The sequence below is a fragment of the Etheostoma spectabile genome, chromosome 22 (assembly GCF_008692095.1).
Source record: "Etheostoma spectabile isolate EspeVRDwgs_2016 chromosome 22, UIUC_Espe_1.0, whole genome shotgun sequence".
NCBI classification, from domain to species: Eukaryota; Metazoa; Chordata; class Actinopteri; order Perciformes; family Percidae; genus Etheostoma; species Etheostoma spectabile.
The window spans coordinates 21,873,989-21,897,616 of NC_045754.1; the positions used below are offsets into that span (position 1 = coordinate 21,873,989).

At 41.3% G+C, this 23,628-nt stretch overlaps 2 protein-coding genes across 3 annotated transcripts in view; both read left to right on the top strand.

Moving 5' to 3' along the window:
- itgb1a (integrin, beta 1a) overlaps positions 1 to 6,108 on the top strand; it is a 39,242-nt gene extending 33,134 nt beyond the window's left edge. Inside the window, exons 15-17 of one of the 2 annotated variants that reach the window (XM_032503577.1) lie at positions 139 to 305; positions 4,242 to 4,319; positions 4,858 to 6,108. In XM_032503577.1, the coding sequence (XP_032359468.1) occupies positions 139 to 305; positions 4,242 to 4,319 (245 nt within the window). In that variant the 3' untranslated portion in view covers positions 4,858 to 6,108. The remainder of the gene's footprint in view (positions 1 to 138; positions 306 to 4,241; positions 4,320 to 4,857) is intronic. The other variant, XM_032503578.1, reaches the window with a different exon arrangement.
- A 928-nt stretch (positions 6,109 to 7,036) lies between these two features.
- Positions 7,037 to 19,232, top strand: LOC116672039 (ras-related protein Rab-18). The gene is made up of 7 exons (XM_032503603.1): positions 7,037 to 7,264; positions 9,430 to 9,485; positions 13,560 to 13,621; positions 13,917 to 13,989; positions 15,961 to 16,079; positions 16,530 to 16,596; positions 17,358 to 19,232. Exons 1-7 carry the CDS (start codon positions 7,197 to 7,199, stop codon positions 17,525 to 17,527), a joined length of 615 nt encoding a protein of 204 aa, XP_032359494.1. The 5' UTR covers positions 7,037 to 7,196; the 3' UTR covers positions 17,528 to 19,232.
- Positions 19,233 to 23,628: the final 4,396 nt, after the last annotated feature.

Here is a 23,628-nt window from a genome sequence, read left to right on the forward strand (position 1 = left end):
TGGTGGCTGGGGTTGCAAAAATAGGGCATTTGCTTATTCACGTGTAGCCGAGTGATGGCATGTTATTCCCATGGTTTTGTTATTTTTGCACTCTTATTTCAAGCTGCCTAAACACCGCTGCACCCTGCTGTGTTTCAGACTGCCCCGCCGGTCCTGACATCATCCCCATTGTGGCAGGCGTGGTCGCCGGCATCGTCCTGATTGGCTTAGCCCTGCTGCTCATCTGGAAGCTGCTGATGATCATCCATGACAGAAGAGAATTCGCCAAGTTCGAGAAGGAGAAGATGAACGCCAAATGGGATACGGTGAGTGTTTGGAACCTTTAAACTGCTCTTTGGAAGATGAGCAGGATAAATTATTTTTTTGCCAGAAGTTTGGTTGAGTCACTTAAATGCGGAAAACGCATTTTATTTGAACGACACTGCACAGCCAGCCGCTGTCAGGGTATCAACTTGTGAAGATCATTTGTGTTCTCAGCAGCAGATGAGATTTGCAGACTTGTTGATGTTATTACAAAGTCTCTCGCTGGCATTCTTTTCAGTCTCACAGCTGTAGAAATAGATTGAACGTGTTGCTTTTGAGTGCCGCTCAAAACAAAAAGGAAAAAATCGGCGCCTGTGTGGACTTTTTTGGGAATGTGATGCACTCTGAGCATAGCTGGACTTTTTCCGGGGAGTGGCCACAGCTCTTCCCCTCCCGGCTTCCTCCCAGCTCATCATCAGCCAACATCAATATGACAGATTTCAGCACCAGTTCACGTGCGGTAATATGCCTCCACCTAGTGGTCAGATTGTGTTACACCAACAGAGCATATGTGTGATGATACAGATGTTCTTGATCTGTATGTCTTACTTATTACCATGGGCAGGACAACCTATCGCTTTACATTCCTTTTATTTTGGGAAATGAGAGACTGTTAGTGAAACTATGACTAGCCTGGGTTACAACAAGATAACAAGGCAAAGCAACCGTAAGGAATGTCAAAGATACTGCATGAGCTCCTTCTTATGCTCTCTTATGGTTAACTCTTGGTTTTAGTAATTTAAAATAGATGTAATAATAGTTTTACAATAACTGCTACTACCACTATCATTGTTACTAGTCGTCATAGTTCTACAATCTTAATGGTTACTATAATTTTCACTGTTCATAATGCCATTCCATTATACCAATTAATATAATTATTATGAGTCATATTTCTATATCTATTCATTTTTCACCCAAACCAGTCGAGGCAGGTGGCCACCCACCTTAGGCCAGGTTCCTCCCAAGGTTTCTGCTTGTTAAAGGTTTTTTCTGCAATTGCTCTTAAAAGCTTTGTTTGGTCCTAGTAAATTATAGAGAGTGGTCTAGATTGACTCTGTTATTAAAGAGTCTGTATCTAAAAAGGAGAGTTCATCTCCAGCATGAATAACCTACCGAAGTTTCGGGTTTCTGTCAACCAATTGCTTTGTTTTGTTGGGAAGGAAGTAATTTTGGGGCATTATTGTTATTTTGATTATCAATGAATTTATTACATAGATTACAGTAGAGAGTTAGAAACAAATGAGGGGAGAAAGAAGGGAATGACAAGCAACAAAGGTCCCCGGAGTTAATCAGCAAATCCTCCCAGAAAAAGACACAAAATGGCCGCAAATGATGCGTAGAGTTGGAGTGGGTGTGCTCTGGTAGGTAGGCTCTTGGGGTGGGCTTCACATGTCTATCCCATGGTAATGTAAATGTATATGGACTGTTCTTATATACACTACCGGTCAAAGGTTTGGGGTCACTTACAAATTTCCATTGCACTCCATAATAGACAGAACACCAGCTGATCTGAGTGGGGGGGCTGATCTTTAATGCAATATCTACAATGCCCATTCTTAGCAACCATTCATCCCATGTCCCAAAGGCTAATTGTGTTCACTAATCTGATATCATTTTAAAAAACTAATGAGAAAACATTGGGGACCCCTTTTGCAATGATGTCAGCACATAATGTAATCTGAAATCTGCTGCCCTGGGTTAAAAAACAATGCTGATCTCAGCTGGTATTCTGTCTATAATGGAGTGCAATGGAAATTTCCAAGTGACCCCAAACTTTTGACCGGTAGTGTAGTGCTTTTCTAGTCTCAACGACTAATCAAATCTTGTTTACATAGTACAAGAACCATTCACCATTCACACACATTCATACACTGTGGCCTAGGCTGCCGTACAAGGTGCCACCTGCTCATCAGATGAACACTCACACACATTTACACTCCGGTGGGGACAACTCAGGGTTCAGTGTCTTGCCCAAGGACACTTTGACATGGGACTGCAGGGCCAGGGATCGTGCACAACATTTGATAACAACAATAAAAGATACTTGTGAACAAGTCTAAACATCTCTTACAGTACTTTCTATTTCTCGCATTGTCCTCCTTTTATCTCTCTCATTGGACTTCATTCATACTTTTCTCCTGTTAAAGGAGAATTCTGGTCGATTTCAACATGTATCTCTGTTGTTTGTAGATTTGGAGGTCTGTCAGTAGAGAGGAAAACAAAACCAATCAGTGCTGCCTACACCGTGTTATCCTCCTGCTAGAGTAAGCACCCAACAGGCTTAAACAGGGCAAGTTTTAAATTCAAGAGGTCATTACCAGTGCCTACCCATGTGCAGTGATTCCTTCAGAGTGAACACAGTGAATCTGACTGCAGGAGATGTGACAGAAAGGCCTAAAACTTTTGTTAATCCATACCTCTGTCTGTTTCCTGTTTTCCAGTGAGGTCTACACTAGTTGATTGTCGAACTCAAACAATCCAATATTCCAAAATGTAGTTTTTCCACAAAAAGGATTTGCCGTTGTTATGTCCTTAGTAAGGACTATGTAGCAACAGTCTGTAACCTGACACCACAGGGGAGCCAGGAGGGCTACAAGAGTTCAAGAGCTATTGAACATGTGCATATTCGTGTGCGGTAACTGATTTAATGAGCCATTCACAGTTTCATTGTACTGGCCAAGCATCTACTAAGCAAAAATGGAGATTGTCGGCGAAAGTAGAGAGGCTCCCAGAGCTGACAGACGGAGCTAGCTTGGAGTTAGATGAGGAGTAATATGACAAAACGGTTCAAGTTTGTTCCTTTCCAAATTGCGGCAACCAATGAAGAGATATTTGGGCTTCAGCTTTCCCCATCTACCCCTCCGCAACCGGGAGCTTTTACAGCTGTGGCTGGTTGCTTCAGCTTGACGTGCAAACTCCCATGTGAACAACATGTGAGGGAGATTACCGCGTTGGAAGCGACCATTATGATGAGGACAAATTCACCTAAAAGAAGTCCCGGTATCTGGAGGCAAATGCCGTTCCAAAAGTGAAAAGACCAGCTGCAGACAAATTCAAAGTCTTTATGTTTCATACTTTACAAGGCTGAAGTGATAGTCACACTTTTCTCACTGAGATTGTATAATATTACCAACATATAATTAGTAATGAGTGATATTACTGTGTTAAAACTGTGCTTTACTTAACTTCACTCCCAACACTGCTTATGATGACAAATGCATTCTCAGTGTTACTGTTTTGGCCATTGAGGCTGACTACAATGTTCTTTCGCCTTCTTACTCATTTATCTGAGCTGATACTCTGAAAACACTGACACAATAGCGTTACTATCCCAAAGCTCTGTGTCTCTCTCTCAGCTGACAGTGTGAGTCTGCACTGTTGCTTAGTTACCTATGCGCAGCCCTCCTGGCTCCACTGTGGTGTCAGGTTACAGCCTGTCATAACTAAGGACATAACAACGGCAAATTGTTTTTTTTTGTGGAAAAAATACGTTTTGGAATATGGGATTGTATGAGTTTGACAATTGACTATTCAATTTAATTCAATTCCATTTTATTTATATAGCGCCAAATCACAACAATAGTCATCTTATTGCGCTTTTCCTAAAAGAGCAGGTTTAGACCGTACTCTGGGATGTTATTTACAGAAAACATGTTTTTGAACATTTGAACATGTTTAGAGGCTAAAAACACATTTAAAACTTGCCCTGCTTAAGCCTGTTGGGTGCTAACTCTAGCAGGAGGATAACTCGTGTAGGCAGCACTGATTGGTTTTGTTTTTGACTCTACTGACAGACCTTCACATTTACAAACAACAGAACTATGTGTTGAAATCGACCGGAATTCTCCTTTAAGTGCCCTTTTTATTATTTTTCTATGTTGTTGGTCTATTTTTTTCCTGCTGAACTCTATTCTGTCCTCATTCTCTATCTGTAGCAAGAAAACCCTATATACAAGAGTCCTATCAATCAGTTCCAGAATCCAAGCTATGGACGTAAAGCTGCTGTCCTTTAAGTTTGTATTTACTTTCCATTTCATTTCCATTTTCCTGCATGGGCTGTTTATGTGTGTCTTGATTTCACTCAGTATCTACTTTTGTTTCTAACTCACCTGTCTTTAAAAGCTATGAAGTAAACTTTTAGACAAGTGGAACCTTAGGAAGAGAAATATTACCTTCAGCGTTTGTAAAACTCAGTGCATGAGTGTGCTGCAACAATCAAAAAATCACAAAACCGTCTAGTGTTTGAGGATATTAAGAGACTTCAAGGCACAAGTACCAAAACCTTGTCTGGTGAGTATGAAATGGGTTTAAATATGATGCCTAATTACATCCTGATATTTGGTGTGTTGTCACAAAAGCATGGCTGTGTGCTAAGTGTGATTTAAAGAAATGACATGTACAGGAAATGGCGATGCTCTATTTTTATGCCTAATGAGAACCCAGCCTTTTTTCCGTGTGATTTGATGAATGTGTCAGAAAATCTAACACACATTTGGCATATTGCTTGACTCCGTAATACCATGATTGTAACTTCAATTTTTTTCTTTCCAGGGTGAAAATCCCATCTACAAAAGTGCTGTCACGACTGTGGTCAATCCCAAATATGAAGGAAAATGATGGCGTCATAGTTTTCAATGAACTCTGCTATCAAGTATCTGACAACTGCAGTATTTACCACGGGTTTGGAGTCTGGGGAACCTGTGGTGGAATTTACATCATTTCTTTTTGCTCCTTTACCAGTATAATGCACCACGCCACCACTGCATCTGTATTTTTACTAACACTTATGATTTATATGCATTTGTTGTATTTTAGATGTACAGGATACAGTATGTGTATATACTTTTAAGTTGCATATTTGCAAAATGATGACATGGAGGTGTTTTTTTGTTCCTACCACAGGACTATGGGCAGAGGATTTAGCTTTGTGTGGACACTATGCATATGCAATATATGTTACATGAATTCCTCAGCTTCTGTCTCTTTCTCAGACACTGTCTTCTTGTCTGTCTTGTCGTCTCTCTGTGCACTGACTTCCTGTGTGTCTCTGTGTGTTCCAGCCAGGACCTGAGTTCAATGTGTAAATTGTCAGGTATAGCAGCACATTTTGTTAATGTGTGTGTGTATGTGTGTATATATATATGTAAAACAAATGCAATCGGAAGTATTGAGTAATATTTCACATTCAATTTAGATTGGACAGTAATGTTGAATTACAGTAGATTATGCAGTGGTTGTAAATGTAGTTTTTAACTGCAGCTCAGAAACACATTGTATTGCACTCTTATTGAGTACTGTCTGTTCTAAAGGACTAAATACACAATATAAAAATAAATATCAACTATCATTATTTGAATTGTTGATATGCTGTCACAAAGGGACTGTATACCACTTGTTAAAATTATGAAATTGCGGGCGATGTTGAACAATCGAAGCATTGTGTAGTTATGAAAGAAGTTGCAATTAACTAATGAAATATTGTTGTACTTGCCCACTGCATTAACTTTATTACTCATTCTCAGGTCCTCTCCTGTGTTCTTGTCAAGTACGCCAAAAATAGGTTTTTATGTTAGCTTGTTCCAAGAAGCAGTGAACTTATTTACATTGTTTTTTAGATTACAAGAATGAAATGAGTGTTTTTTTTCAAACGTCACACGAATCACCTCTGAAATGCTTTCACACCCCGATGCCTCTGAAGTAACACACATAAGCCTTTACAGTATTGTTTTAAAAGTGCCTTTTATTTCAATACCATGTTCTCTCTCAACTGAGTTATTTATTAAATAAAGTACAAAAACAGTTTGTTTCTTTCTGTGTGGCTATCACTAAAAATAACCCCAAAATCAAAGCATTTTTATTATTTTCAGGTGCGTATTTGTTTTTGTTTCAATAGTGTACCAGAAACCGTAGTAATGACACATCAACGCTGAAGGCTAGAGGCATTCTCCAATGGTTTGAAGATAATATCTAAAGAAACTGAGGAGCAGAAAAATCAAATAACAATAATTTCATATATAATTCAAGATAACATCCATTACATGCTGCCATGGTTTCTCTCATGGATGGTGTTTAACGTACTTTAAGTATGTATGTAGTATGTATTCATAGGGTTGGGTTATACAGAGGAGGAAAATCCTGTCCAAAGAAATAGTCAAACCAGTGACAAAGATATAGACGAGCTTGATAAACATCAGCCCATTATATTTTGGTTGACTCCATAAAGTAAAAATAAAACATACATTCTGTATTTTACTGTGACAGCCTGCATGCCGAGCACTGGTTCTTTTAAATAAGTATTTCATGTATTTTATTTCATTTTTAAAATGTGACAAACAAAATGGTGCGGATGACCCTAACATGACATAATAACCAGTCAAATTTCAATTATACAGTAGCAATAATTAAAAAAACATGAACCATATGCACAGTATTTATGTAACAGTGTATGACAGTAATAACAAAAATGTATGGAATGTGTAAAAACAATAATAAAATGTTTATTAAAAGAACCAATGACAATTCATAGACCTATGTTACTGTATTATAAGTTATGTAACACTGGTAGAAACCATAGACTGGTAGAAATATGATGGATTCCAATTTTGTACGTTACGTAATAACATAACACATTTGATTTACTATATATACCACTGAACATGCACTCCATGTCTTACCGCGTCTTCCTGTTATGTAATCATAAAGATAACCTCATCATCATGACTCAAGCGGAAGTGCCAAAAGTCTCACCGGATATTGTTGGAGTGAGGCTTCTTGCTGTCAAACTATCTTCTGCAAGCTGTAAACAAGAACGCAAGTTAGTTGGGAACGTCGTTTTATTTAGGCTGTTGTAGCAGGTTATTGAGAGTAACACGTCTCATTGTGCAAGGGAAATGGAAGACGATACACTAACGACGCTGAAAATATTGATAATAGGAGAAAGTGGTGTTGGGAAGTCCAGGTAAGTTGTAGCTAGTTATCTCTAAGAAAATTGATGGCGTGGCTCACTGCTAACGTTAGATAGCTAGCGTTAGCTTAGCAGCCAACCAGATAGTGTGAGGTTTCAACGATAATGCGGAATTTTAATATTACGTATTCGACTTGGCTGTGGTGTCCCTCTTCTTTAATAAAGGAAACCCACACTGACAGGCTATTAAAAGGTAAAATAAGGTTTGTGGTGAGCTGGCAGCCCAGCTAACCTTTGGTAGCTGACAGTAACGTTAGCTAGCTGTATGTGACATCATCTTTGTTCACATCTGGCACAGTTGCTTAAATATGTTGCAATCGAGAGCAACGGTGTATTTCAAGGTTCTCCGTCACCCAGGTCATAGTATATAAGGAAGGTTTAATTATTGAATTCAAGAACCTTAACCAAGTCCAGTTGCCTTTGAATTTAACAGTCGAGACCATCTTACATTTGTGTCTTTGTGGCTATAAGTTACGTTAACGTTACGTACTACCATAGGGGCGGACAGTTCTCTACAGTCAAATGTATTATATGTTGGACGATATAAGTGACGACATGACAGTAACAGTCACTTTGGTTGTGGGTAGTTTTGATGGCTGTGCAAGACGCATTCCCTGTTTCTAATCGTATTTACTGCATGTGTAGCGCGAGCTTCAACAGAAGTGGTTAACACGTTATTATGAACACAAAAGCACATATGCTAAACTACATAGAGTAGCTCAATAGAAGGACTAAAAGGCTGTATAGCTCTTACCACCCAGTTGATTTTGCCATTATGTGGTACTCAAAGGTCCTTGTTAGCAACCACAAATCAGGCTAATATTCAAAGCAGAGTATAATGTTTTTACCAACATTAGTCTGGCAATTTAGGTTGTGCACGATGCCAACAGCGAGCTGGTCTCCAAGATTGTGGTCCAGACTGCATGAAAGAATCCTGAGCCATCAACCATCACATTACAAACTATGGTATCGAGTGCAGCATGCTTTCCATAGTCCTCATAGCACGGTGCATAGGAAAGGAGCTGCCCAAAGCTTTATTGTAGGACAAGTGGACTGTGTACTAATTCATGCACTTTTCATCCCAGAATGTCAACAGTAATGTGTCCACTGTGGCATGACTCATTTCAGATAATTGTTTGATTCAAACACACAACTGTAATTTTAATATTGGTCTGTGCCTGTTTTAGTTGTACAGTCAAAATGTATTTTTTGTATCTTTTTTTTGGAAGTGGTGCTGGTATTTTGCCTACTGCGATGGCAGCTCTTTATTAACAGAGCACAGAGGATGGACTGACTTAATGCCAACACCATAACATACACCTAGTTTTGCTTATATTTCCAAGAAACAGAAGAGTTTCTGGCTAGTGCATCATTCAGGCCAAGAGCTTCCAGAATGCAATTTTGTATTATTATTAAATGAGCTTTTGCTTAATACAATAAACAAATTCAGACTATGATTAGTTTCAAATGTCATGATTTGGACTATCCTGAGCCAATTGCTCTATTGTTCGAGTAGGTACACTGACTGGACTGATTTTAAATAGCATACAGATATTTAATTTGTTTTCCTGCAATCTGTAGAAGCCCTTAAATCACCAGGGAGATGTTTGCCTGGCAAGAAATACACAAGTTTCATTTAACCTGAACAAATGACCTACACAGAACACATTGCTAACTTGGCTGTCTCCAAGCATAGCTCATCGGCTGTATGGACCTCAAACAATAAACACTCATTGCTCCAGCATCTCTCCTGATGGCCCGAGAGGAAAAATAAGAGAATTATGCTTGGTTCAAGGGAAAGGAGTAAGCTTTATCCCCATCATCTGTGCTGTGATTAAGGCCTTTGCACTTGATTAGTCATAGTTAAGAAATGAACCCTGTCCTCCTGACTGCACTCTAATGGTCATAGCATCTGGAGCGTGTACGCATATTGCAAGTGAAGGATAAAGTCATAAATAGAAAGAGATAGAGATACAGAATCCGATAAGTCTGGTGCCGCAGGACAGGTTATGTGAACAAAGCCAACGGAAACCCGATCCCAGACCAAAAGCCTGCTCAACCTGTGTGGAATAGAATTACTAAATAAAGCCATTCTACCGTGTTTTTTCAATGATTCATGATGAGTCCCAATCTAATTATTTCCTCCTTCCTGTCAACAGCCTGCTCTTGAGATTCACAGATGACACATTTGACCCAGAGCAGGCAGCAACAATAGGTGAGTAACACATGAGCTTGGTTAGTGAAATAGTAAAATAAAAGTAAGCTTTTGTTCTGCGGTAACTGCAAGACTATTAGGGCTGTAACAATACACCAAACCCAGGGTTTGGTTCGTATCACGATTTTTGACCCACAATTTGATACAAACCTCCGTGACACAGGTTCGTGGAGCTGAGTGTCACAATTTCAGTTTTATTTTGCATATCGTCACAGCCCTAGAAACTATCATCAGTGAGTCAATATGAGCCACACACTTAATTGCACACACGCTTAGACCCAAGGGAGTTAAGTACAAACAATAATATTAAAAATAAATGATTATGGGGGGAATTGTAAATGCACCTGATAGGTAGAAATACATATAAACCTACACGGGGTAGCCAACTTTTGTACACCTGTAAGTTCTAATGCAATCGAATGCAACATCCAGCCATCGTTCATCATTGAAGTTCTAGTTTGCAGTGGTGTTGGACTGGACTGCATCAAGCTGGGCAATATGGAGAAAATTACAATTTAGTACACCTCTGTGGCAGAGAGGGGGTTGATGACGGGCAGCAAAGGGCTACTGGTTGGAATCGTAACCAGGCTACTTTTACTAAACCTAACCAACTGCTTTGGTTGCCTAAACATGTTCTGCAAGGCAGGCACACTGATCACTAATGTTGCTGACATTCTTAGGATAGCGCACTTAAAAGTGTGCATAACGTTTTGTAAGATAAGAACTATTGTGTAACGATATGTTGCTGGATTGCATAGGTGTACCTAATAGAGCCCAGCCGATATATCTACGGGCCTATATTGATATTATTGATGTTAGCATGCTACGGTTAGCCACCTCGTCTTGGCTAGTGACGTAGAAACAGCTCACCCGGAGACTGAAGGCGTATCTCACTCAGAACCGCATGGATAGTTTTTTTTCCAAGTTTGTATGCGTGTGGAAGAGACACAAAATTTACCCCAAATCCCAGAAAAAATGTTTTTTTTCATAATATGGGCACTTTAATGAGGGGTTTGGGGAAAAGAATCCTGCAGCAGACCAGGCTATCCATCTCATCCTGTGAAATTGTGAAGTGTCGGTTTTTCCAAATTCTGGTTGATCTGCAAATGATATTAGCTTCTTTACTGGGATTAATCATTCAATGCACCAAGGACACACATGCTATACTTTCAGGTGGCCTTCAGGCTGTAACTACCTTAATGGGTTAATGTTCATTACAGCATTCAACAACTCAAGATTTATAATCTGATTGATGCGTTTGCATGTAGAATTTATTTTCCACCCTGACTGATGTGGTTTTGTGAGGCTCGCGCATAGCTCACAATGCTGTCTTTGTTGAACCGACCAAAAGCACAGATTCCAATAGTGGTTGAAACATTTAAAACACTTTTTAGTTTTTTTTGAAGGCCAAGGCATGGCTCTCTGCAGTTTTACTTGGCCAGCTGGGAGTCTTTGCCCAACAGATGTCTTTATTGGAGTTAAGCCTCCTTCGAGTTTCCTCATTCAGACAGAAATCACCTTGAATACAGCATCACTTGATCTCAAGTAATATGTTTACTTCCTTGCCACCTAAAACTGTTCAACTGAGGAGTATTTCTCCCTGTGACAGTAGCATTCTCAGTACATCATCAAATTAGCATGCAGTGTATTGACCTAAAGTTATTAAATGGGCAAGAATGAATCACTGCAACACCCAGTCATCTATCAGTCTTAATGAGGTCACAGATGATTGGCAGACAGGTGAGCATGCCTGATTTACTAAGTATTCTAGAGTCATAGAAAACCAACAGTCATGACATGCATACTGCTTAGTCTGTGTAATTGAATCTGTAATTGAAAGGGTCATGTTCAAAATAATAGCAGTGTTGTGTTCAATTAGTGAGGTGATTGATTCTGTGAAGAAACCGGTATCAATAATGGCCCATATTTAAGGAAGGAAGGAAGCAAATGTTGTGCATGCTGGTTATAGTGCATTTCGCACTGAAATACTCAGCAAAATGGGTCGTTCCAGACACTAAAGTAGAAAGGAATAAGCTGCTCAGCCAAAATGATTTCAAATACCTTGAAATGGCATCCAAAGCCTCTACGATGTGGGAAAAAACGGTCAACTACCATTCGAATGGATTGAAGAATATGAAAAATGGCAAAGGCTCAACCAATGATCAGCTCCTGGAAAATCAAAGAAGACTTCAAGTTACCTTTGAGCACTGTTACGATCAGAAGAAGACTGTGTGAAGCATAGCTATCAGCCTGAAGCCCCCGCAAAGTCCCATTGCTGGAAAAAAAGAATTCAAGCTACAGTACACTGTGAAGACAGTAAAGCATGGTGGTGCAAAAATCATGTAATGGGGATGTTTCTCATACTGTAGTGTTTGGCCTCTTTATCGCATACCAGGGATCATGGATCAGTTTCAATACATCAGAATAATGGTCATGTTTCCTTATGCTGAAAAGGAAATGCCTTTTGAAATGGGTCTTTCAACAAGACAGTGACCCAAAACTCACCAGTAAGCGAGCAACGTCTTGGTTCCAGATGAACAAGATTGATGTTATGGAGTGGCCAGCCCAATCCCCGGACCTCCATCCCATAGAACACTTGTGGGGTTTCATCATAAATGCTGTTTCTGAGGCAAAACCCAGTAATGCAGAGGAATTGTGGGATGTAGTTCAATCGTCCTGGGCTGGAATACCTGTTCACAAGTTAGTCGACTCCATGCATCACAGATGTGAAGTAGTTCTCAGACATAATGGTTATGCAACTAAATATTAGTGCAGTGATTCAAAGTAAAGCAAACCCTTGATACATTTTTCAGTTCATACAGTAAATGTTTGAGTTTGTAAAGAAAAATGCAAATGCTGCTGTTTTTGTTGAACAGCCTAACATTCCTTTATCTTCACTTTCTGTAAAGGTACAACATAAACTTGATCAATGTGGTCATGTTTTGATTTGAAATTGATGTTCAGTGTTCCCAATGTATTCATATTATGCAATTAAAAGTTATTCTAAAGATTTTGAGCATTATTCAGTTTTTTAAACTCCCTGCTATCATTCTGAACACAACTGTATGTTGTATGATGACAGGCTGTGTTGAGGTCCACCTAAGGCTGCACAGTTTGAGGAAAATAATGTCAAAATCCCTGCGTGTCTTTCGAGATATGTCCCAGCTTTTGCGCCGGTTAATATTGCGATGACGATAAAAATAATATATTGTGCAGCTATGTCCACTATGAACGTGCTAGGGAACTACATGTTATTTTCATGTAAATGTCGGTTCCTTTGGGAACTGGCAGGATTTTTAGGGGTGATTCATGATTCTCTGAGCCATTTCACAGGTGTTGGACTTTTTTTAATTTATTTTTTTAAATACAGACCTGTATAGGTTTCAGTTTAGTACATTAAACCAGCCAAATGCGGGTGAATTTTGCTATTTTACTAACACTGTAACACTGTCAGTTTACCTGCTATCTTGAGGCGTAACTATCAGTGAGCAGAGTACACAGTTGCTCGCAGGCCCGGGCCAATCAGGGGCCCGCATCACCCCCTATCGCACGCACACACACATAAACACACACAATCGCACAGGATGGATGCAGGAAAAACCGTAGCTGAGATATACAGGATGACCTAAATTGAGGACAGCTACATTATTGTACAGTAGGTGCAATGATAAGTTAAAGTCAGTACTTTATAAACAGTATGAATGTGTGTCCCAGCCCAGGATAGGAAATGATGCCTTTATCCTGGATTATCAAGTCAGGCCCCCCTACTACACCACATGATGACAGCACAATGTCCACGGGTAGGCTACCATGAATAGGACATGATAGGATCATAAAGACAAAGCAATTCTTGTTTTCCACCTTTTATGAGACAAAAACGGACAAAAGGGTTAACTTCAGGCCCTGGATGTGTAGTATATGCACAATTTGACAATATCATAGATAATTATAGTCTCTCACACTGGTGTCATATTCTTGGTAGTAATTGGCCAAACCTGTAAGAGTCACTGTATTGGGTCTGAAACAGGATGAGGTAATCATGACAGCACGAATGACTGGCTTTTTGTTGACTAGGTGTGGACTTCAAAGTGAAGACCATAACTGTGGACGGTAACAAGGCAAAGCTGGCAATATGGGTAAGTGACAAACTCTGTTCACTCTCTTAAATAGTGCTCATCAAACCAAAATGTGTCTCTTGTCTGTCAGTCGGAGCAGAGAGGTTAACTACCCAAGTCCTCCATGACTCCAGTCGGCCTATTCTCTCAAGTGCCCAGAAGATGGCGCTTACGTTACACCATTTCTGCCTACATGCTCTGAGGGACACAGAAGAGTCAGCCTTGTTGTTTATGTCCATCTGCCCTGGTTTTCCTTCTGTTTGAGCCACCAGTGTGTGAGTGTGTCCAGCAGTGCTGAGCTGGTTTTGTTTTGCAGGACACTGCAGGACAGGAGCGCTTCCGAACCCTGACGCCTAGCTACTACCGTGGCGCCCAGGGAGTCATCCTGGGTAAGCTAAGCTGTTGACGCCATCGCTCAAGTGTGTGTGTGTGTGTGTGTGTGTGTGGTGTGTGTGTTGTGGTGTGTGGGTGTGTGTGTGTGTGTCCTCTTCACTTCAGAGTCAGGTCCTTGGTTGTAAAGAAAGTGATGGCTTTTCATCCTGTGACCCACGCACACGCTCCTGCCTCTCTCTGGTAGTTAGTTTATGCCCTAAGTCAGCCTGCTCATATAGACATGCATGTACAGCATGTATATGTCTACACACACACGCACATACAGGAAATAAGATAAACCTCTTAAACAGACTTCCTCTGCTGCCTATGGTTTTTAACCACTCTAATGACATATAGAAAAACAAGGCTCCTTGCTATAGCACTGGGATTGTAAGAGTTCCCTATGTGATACTTTAAGAAGTTTTCAGTCCTGTTGGTTTTATCAACCACATGTATTAAGTTGTTTTATTTTGGTTATTTATTTATCTAAACTTGTTCTACTGCAGTGTTCATTTGGACAACATCATCTGACAAAATCCCCAAACACAGCTGTGCCTGTGAGTTGTATGTACTTGATCAAGCAGAGAGACAGTTAGAAGCGATAGAATGTCTTTCTTACTTTTCCTACAGCGCACAGATCAAATCTGCACTACAACACAACAAGCCCACTACATGACACGCCCGGAGGCTCGCTGCTGCTCCTCAGTCACAAGTGATAGAGACAGGTGAAAGACAGACCCCAGAAAGACCTTGCGCGTGCCTGTTCAGAACAGGCCGATTGGTTGGTTGTCAGTATTGCCGCATGGAGTGTTGTAGGGTGGCGTGACCGCTCGAAGTTCAAGAACCACTCATCTAATGGTAAATGTTACATTTACGGACACAGCACTTTACAATTTGTCCCGTCGTTCACCCATAGACGTACACCGATGGTGGCGGAGCTGGCCTGCTCATCAGGAGCAACTTGGGGTTCAGTGCTCAACCTCTCTGGCTCTGCCTCCTGAGCCACGGCCTCAATAACGTTTTACTCAACACTGCACTCACCTGCATGTGCAAAGTCGATTGGATGTATGTATTATCTTTTATTGTGACTGATATTGCCACTATTTATTACACCCCCAACTGGCCCCGTCAGACACCACCTACCAGGAGCCTGCGTCTGTCTGAGGTTTCTACCTAAAAGAAGTTTTTCGTCACCATTGTCCCACTAAATGCTTGCTCTTGTAAACTGTAGTTTGGTCTAGACCTACTCTATCTGTAAAGTGTCTCGAAATAACTTCTTAAGAATTGATACTATAAATAAAAATGAATTGAATGTAGCAACTCCATGCTGCTTGTGACCTGTTTAGAGCATAAGGGATCGTTTGAAAGACGCACGCATGCACGCATACACACAGAGTCCTCGATTTATAGTTTGATTATTCACTCCTTTTTACAAAAGCTGTAATAACTCTGGATTATTGCAAGTAAAGTGTTATCCTTTACTTAAGTCCTGGTAATAATAATAATATTAATATAGTATCAATAAGTGCATTAACACATACAAGGAATGTATCCTCTGCATTTATCTTATCCTAACCAATTATGAGCAGTGGGCAGCCATAGTCCGTTGCCCGGGGACCAACTCTATTGTTATGTCAATACCAACGCCAAAAGGCGATTGAAGGAATTACCCAGCATGCATGTCTTTATGGTGGGAGGAAACCCATGCGAACATGGGGGAGAACACGCAAACTCCACAGAAAGGCCCCTACTGCACCTCAATCAGTACTGAAAACATTCTTTACAGTTAATAGCATACATTCTTTCTATTAGGTCTTGTATGCAAATGTATTAAAACACATTGTTAATGCAAGAACGTACCAGGATTATGTTGATATGGTTATTCCCATGCTGCAAAATAGTCCTGGTTGCGAAAAGAAAAATCAAGAATGTGTGTGTGTCTGTGTTCATTCTTTCTGAGCATGTCTCGTTCATTGGGTTTGGCACAGTGTATGATGTCACGCGACGGGAAACCTTTGCCAAGCTCGACAACTGGCTCAACGAGCTGGAGACGTACTGTACAAGGAACGACCTCGTGAAAATGCTCGTGGGAAATAAGATCGATAAGGTGAGTGTGTCTGTGGTTCTGTTATGTGCAAAGAAATTCATAATTTTCAATGGACTTAATATTTTTGACAAAATCGTTTTTCTGTATCTAGAGATAAAATAACCACTAGATGAAACAGTAACTTTTTAAAACTTTTGGGAAATTAAAACTGTCAAAATAAGTATTTTTATAAAACAAAACAAGAAAGTCATCTTAGAGCAAGTTGACAAATGACAGAACTAAATGGCCGTGGCAGACCCACCTTCGTATTTTTGGCAGCTGGTCCTTTACCAGGATACCAGAATCCGTCAGTGGGGATAAATATGCCCACTAAGTAGAGCATTATGAATTTATTGTGTCCTGTTCTTTGTCTGTGAAAATGACTTTTCCTCTCTGCCCTGTGACGACCACAGTAGCTGACAGCTCCGCCCGGCAGGCCTCAAATAAGCCATTACCTCTCTTTTGTTTTAGGAAAACCACGAGCTAGACAGGGCCGAAGGGCTGAAGTTTGCCCGAAAACATTCCATGCTTTTTATAGGTAAGTCAGGAGGGTTCCCTACTCTACAAAGACCTGCTGGGCATGAGTTACAGCACACTATTATTACACAGGGGAAACAACTTTTTTCACTTGCATGCTTCTATTAATAAACAGCTTCATATATCATCTTGCATGCATGGCTCTGGTTTTCCCTGTACTCTAATTTGTTCTGGTTTGTCAGTAAAGGACTTTCAGAGATGAAATGACTTGCCCTTCAAGTCCAACACCCAGTTTTTTATCTTCATCAGGTTCTGAAATATGTGATTTTAAAAAACCTTTGTGAAATGAAAATTTTTCTGATATTTCCCCCATACACGTCCTAATATTTTAATACGGACATGGCTTTTAAATAAGACTGATTTCCTTATCCTTTGTTATCATTATGTTTCTGGATATCGTCATGTCGTGTAGCGGGTGCTGTCGATACCCCCTAATAACCTCCTAAGGTTCACTACTAGTGTCGAGGGTTGACAGTTATTGAAGAGACATTTTCCACCTCCCACCCCGCCCCCCCCCCCCCCCCCCCCCCCCCCCGCTCTGGGAGACCAGCAGATGATGACTCAAGGTACAGACATTAACAGCTGGTGTATCTGTATCCCATCTTCTGTTCCTCCTCCTCTGTTTGTCCCCTTCATTTTTCCTCATTTCTTGGTTTTCCTCACTCCTTTTTGCCTCTCTCTCCCCTCTCCTCTGAATCTGCCCATCCCTTCACTCCCCATTCTTTCTTCCTTTTTTCCCCCTCCTACACTCTGTTCTTCCAGAGGCGAGTGCGAAGACCAGAGACGGTGTTCAGTGTGCATTTGAGGAGCTGGTGGAGAAGATAATCCAGACGCCCGGTTTATGGCAGAGTGAGAGCCACGGCCGAGGAGTCCAGCTCAGCGATGAAGACGCCGGCGGCGGAAGCTGCGGCGGCTACTGCTCCCTGGTCTAGACAACACACACTCGCAAAAGCATGTGTTCAAACATACACGGGAATACCGCACACAGTGCCACACAAGCATACACACAAACATACACACAAACACACTTGAAAGAACAAAGAACCAGAGTTCTGCTGTCCTGAGCGGAGCTTCCTCATCAGACATGATCAGCTGAAAGGGTTGACCGTCCGTCCACACAGACATTGTTTTGCACACTTTCTAATACCAACGCTGTGCTCAAATGCAAATGCAACTCAGCCTTCCTCTTAATGGAATTTGAGTGAGTTTTTCTCTCTGTTTTGTTATGAGTTACAGTTTATTTTGCAGTTCTGGGTCCTTGGTCAAAATATGAACCATTCTCACTTCGTACATGTGATTTAAATTTAACAGTGCAGTGAAACAAGTGCAAAAGTAAAAACCAAAGGTCGTCGGGCACATGGCTAAACGTCTGCAATATGAGAATGAGACATGGAAAACTGTTTTGACCAAGGGTTCTCTTTTGTCGCCAGCATGCTTATTGTCCTCAGAGCACCTCGCCTCAGTAAGCACATCTGTATCAATGCAGGGCCCACTTTTCTCCAGTGTGTCTCTTTCCTCTGCTCCGTCCTGTGCTTGGTCCTGATCCTGTCCCCGGACTCTATGGACATTCTGCTGCTTATGGAGAAGCTTATCAAGCCAAGTCATCTTGTAATCTATCTCACCGCTCCCAGTCAAAGGCTTGGATTTATGTGTCTCTGTTTACCACACAACTGCCTCTTTTCTTCAAAATATAATAGAGTTACCAACCGTCTGGAATGAAGTTTTACTACTTTTATTGACTTGGACTTCAAACTTGGTGTGTTTTGAAGAGTGCGTAAATCAAAGAGATTGGCACCAGCAAGCTTTCCACTCGGTGCCGAAGAAGAGGGAGCCTCTTAAAATTGCACGCCTTTGTTGTAACGAGTTGCTTTAATGGAGTGCGACCCACTGGCACTCCCTCACTCAGACAGATAATATCAGTAATAACACTAGCACTACCATGGGTTTTCATATAGATCCCTTTGATTGGACAGACACAAAGGAAAAGTGTTCGATATTAGACAGGGCAGTGAGTCATAAGGGTGTTTCCACTGAGTTTGGAAAATCAAAGAAAAAGCTGTGCACTCCACAATGCTGATGGATTTCCCAGTAGTCCTATCTCTGTATTTGTATCCGAGAAGCAGTTAAAATGTACTGTACCCCTGACCTCTGACCATGTTTCTAGTTTTCAAGTGCTAGTGTGTGTACTAAAAAAAATTCTGGGAAATGTAGTTCTGAGAGTTTGATCTTGTGTAAGCGATGGTGAAAACGACATGGATTCAAGCATGTCTTATCACAGATGGAATTTTCTTTTTTTTAAATCTCTTTTTAATTGCATGGGAAACTCTGCGTGCCATTTATTTGTTTGTTTGTCCAGTGAATGGCCTTCAGAGGCTATTTGCCATAACACTAATTCATATTTAGCATACCATTTGAATTTAATGGTATAATAAAACAAAACGGAAGTAGGCTTTGAGTTATTTAACTGGTATAGCTGTCTTTTTCTGTCTTCAGAAATATGTTGAAACATGTATACCTTGTAAATTGTGTATTTTAGGAATTTGGTGGGAGAATTCCTGAATGAATTGTAAAGCTGAATGTATACATATTTCACAAACCGCCCTATGTATTGAACTAAATAAAAATCGATTTTTAAGTCATGTTGTTTTTTGCTATTCCAAGCTGTAACTCAAAGAGCCAGAATGTATAATGGTGAAGAAGAAGTCTTTTTTTAGGAAGCGATCTAATGTCCAAGTCTTCAGTAGAGATGATCAATAACTTTGCTGTCACGGTTGCCATGTTGGAAATGTCGCTGTTAGGTGATGGGTTTTTCACTTTGCCCCCTTCACATTCCTCTGTCCTCAGAATAAAGACTTGTGTTTAAACAGTGTCCGAAGAATCCTCAGAGCCCAGACGTGTGATCTGTCTAAATCATCTTTTTGGCAGACTTCTCAGGAAACACCACCACAGCCATAACTCACTCTACCAGTGCTTTAACTGGGATGTGCCTAATTCCTGAGTGATTATGAAAGGGTCGGGGCTGGCAGCAAGAGCGAGTACTCTTCCTTGTAGCATATCCTTCGTGTCCTGCCACAGTCCAAGCAGCCGTCTGGAAATATGTCTCAGTCAAACAACAACGGAGGCATACAGCGTGATAATGCCTTCATGTGGTCCAACCATGTGCTGAGCTGTAGCGCTGCTGTTTCCCCATGACTACACTGGAAAAACATCAGCTACTTAATGGGCTGAGCTGACAGATTCTATGTTTTCCGAGAACAATCTACAAAGTTGGATGATTCACATTTGTTTTACAGCCGCATCATGTGAAGCAGGGCAGTGTGTAGAGCCTCCTAAAATCCTCCTTCGCTGGACAATGCTTCATTTTCTGGTGCACTGGAAATGTTAAAAGTGCAATTTATTGCAGAATTGGTTCTTCAGTAGGCTGCAATTAGGTCATTTTTGTCTAAAAAAAAATTAGCCAAAAAGCATCTTCTAATTGTTTGATTTCTGACAGTCCCAAACTTTTAATTTACAATCACATGAAACATCAAGTAATTTCCTCGATCACCTGATTGATTAAATGACATATCAGTTTTCAAAAATGTTGATACTGTCCATTTTTTTTTTTACAGTTTCTGTCTCCCCCATGAGGAAATCTAAGTAATGACAACCATTCTGGCGGTGCATCCACATAATGCAAGCCTTCTGTGAACGCTTCACCCCCACGCCTTCCCTACCCAGATGCTAGTGGCCAAGGACGACATGGTGGACTCAGGTTTCTGTCGCCAGACGACACCAATTTCTGAACAATATACTGAGAAATACAGACAGTTGTGTGGAGCTGATAGTCTTAAGTAGCTTTGTAGCAACTCATTTGGCAATGGCTTAAATGTAACGGACGGTCATTATTATTAATAGGTTACGCACTAAAGCTTTAAACAATTAATTACCTACTCCTTTTCATCATTTTCCTGTTTTTCTTCTTTGTCAAAATGTATGGTGGATATTTTCTTGGCTCTCTTTGGACCCCTAAGTGCCTCTTGAGCATTGGTGAAATCTTGTTGCTGACCCTGCCCATTCCTTTATGACCACTGTCTACCCATCTTTTAATTGCTACTTCTAGTATTATGACGTGCCAGTTCACAAAGCTCAAATCATCTCAAACTGGTTTCTTAAACATGACAATGTATTCACTGTACTCAAATAGCCTCTACACACACCAGATCTCAATCCAAAAATTGCGTTTCATGTTGTTTTTTTGCTGTCCAGATTTCTAAATTAAATCTGGACATGCCAAAAAACTGATTTGGACTCGCCGCCTGAGCAAGGCTTTAGACTAACCCTGGCTGCACAACAACAAAAAACTGCAAGGAACTAAACTAACAGTAACTAAACACTCTTTTGCACATCCAGACTTACGTGCCAAACCCGTCCGCCCCACCTCAAAAGCCTCGGAGCAGCTCTGCAGGGGCAGCATGATGGACTGCGTTTTGCTTGCTGTCTGTGTCAGAGCATTCAGCCAGGCGCTAAGCTAACAGAGCAGATCTGGCTCTCATTAACGCAGTCTTGTCTGCCTGCTCCTCCTCTGCCTGTCGCAGCAGTGGGCCGTATGGATTAACGCTCTGACGAGCCCCTCAGGAGTGCAGTCATGCTGTCATGTGTAAAAATGTTACGAGACGTCGGGCATCGTTTCATAAGGTGTTGGGTTCCCAGACGTCACTCACTTTGTCATGCTCTAAGCCGCTTTGCTATCAGGTAATTGTTTTGCCATGCTGGCTTAGAAAGAGCAAATAAGAGAGTGAGAGAATGATTGGAAAGATCATCCTCTTCCACAACCACCTGAATTGTATATTGTCGTGAGGAACTGATATGTTCCCCATAAGGTCAGCGCTGTGATAATGAGAATGTGATAGGTGTGGGTGACACTGAGGTACAGCAGACCTTCTCTGAGTTCACTTTTACAGAGTTCTTGGGCCCTCAGCTCATAGGGTTGAACCTTTACCAACATGATCAAACCTCTCTTTCCTTTCTCTCCGGACAACTTTCCTTGTTCTGGGCAAAAGGACTCCGAGGCATCTGTTGGTCTGCAGGCTTTCACTGTTTACGTTCTGAGGTGAGGTAGAGGAAAAAGCCCCCTTTGCTCCTGGTTTTTCTTCCTCTAAAGTCAGCCAAAGCCAACCTCTGGCCTCTCTTAGGTTACCCTCTGAGCACCACAAGACTGTGAAGTAATGACCCACAACTGATGGCTCTGTCACTACAGGTGGAAACACTGATTATGTGAACCTCGTGTTTGTAATTGTTGCATCCATTTACATTTAGACCCTTTGACATTTCATCAGACAACAGGAGGACTCTGATCTGGTTTGAGCTGTGTGACCTTAAACCTTCTTGTGTGGGCCTGGCTGATAAAAAATATTTTCATATTGATTCATAGTTCAGCGAAGGAGACTACCTGAAAGGTCATAGTGTTACATTTACAGAGTGAAAACATCTTAGGGAGGAAGTCCTTACAGGAATTCCAATGGATTCTGTCAGCACATGGGCTTACCTGTATCCTCAGAAGCAGCGGGCCTGTATGTGTACCCATCAATCACACCAGACCCCCATAACTTAATAAGAACAGGCCCCGGGTAAGCAGGAAATCTCTATCCTTGTTTGGTGTGAAACTCTGGCCTCCGATCCATGTAAGTCAATTCAGCTAGTAATAGAGCTGAAATTGAGTTTCCTCATATTTGATACTCCATCCATCCGTCTTCGTCCGCTTATCCGGTGTCGGGTCACGGGGGCAGCAACTCTGTCAATCTAATTTGGACCTAAATGATTGCATTGTAACCCACTCTTGTTATTTTCCAAAACACAGTGCCCTATGTACAGGCCCTAAAGAAAGCAGGAGACAGGGACTCCTCACCCTAGAAGAGAAAACGGCTCTCACTGTGGGGGGTTGCTTTCATCTTGGCCTCAGGCTACTGTGGCAATAAGCACGAGGGCCGCAAACAGACCGTCAGCTGGGCCACTGCACGCTGCCCTGTCGGAAACAAAATAGAAGGACGAGTGACTTCACTCATCATCCCACCACCCATGATTCCCCTTGTTCCCTGTGCTCCCATCCCGTGTGGCCGCCTCTTCTTCTCCGATTCCGCGGCCCTGTCGTCATTCCGTGTGTCGGGACGCCCGGCCGGATCTCACTCATGCTACCGCTACAACATGGAAGCAAATACCCATGTACTCAGGCCGTCGGCTTCTATAATAAACTAATCACTTTGTATCAACACGGAATGGGTGTAAGCTTTCCACATGCCTCAAACACTTCCATGGACTAGACACATGCTTCTACTGCAGTGCTGTGCTCACAGTGAAAGAAAATCCATATTAATAAACTCCTTTTTGGGTGAGATGATTGGCATGTATAGAAACAAATTCATTATTTTGTATAAATAATCGAGCCCCAGTGTTGTAATTGCACTGCTTATTTTTCTTTGCCACGCTGATCTCAGTTTTGGGGTTGGACCAGGGAATGTGTTGTAAACCACCAAGTCTAAAGACCCCAATTTCACTGACTTTGAAGAGACAAGGAGGTCTGGAAGGCCCTGGAAGATCTGCTGTTTTTTTCCACCAAGCCAGACCTCAGCCTTTAGTTTAGGGATAGAGGATTACCATTTTGGCGCTTTCTTCAGCTCTTGCAGGGTCTCGTAGCTTGAGGCCTTAACCTTATTACACGTCCACGTCACTGTGTTTTTTTTCCTGACCATTTGCAGTCCTCGGATGTAACCCGAGTTTAGGTTTATTACTGCAAACCACAGGAAACTCCGGCTCTTTGACTGTATAGTGGACAATTGAATTTGAAAACACAAAGCCAACCTCTACCTCTCCCACTCTCTCAACAGCAAGCTAAAGTCAAATAAATCTCTCTCTAAGGAAATCATACCCAGGTCACACAAACACGAGACACTTCACATGTGCGTGGGTTTCATTTAATTCAGACTGTGTATCCACTATCCGTTTTGTTGCAGGATTCCCTTTCAATCAGATTATGTGGAATAACAGAGGCGTGACA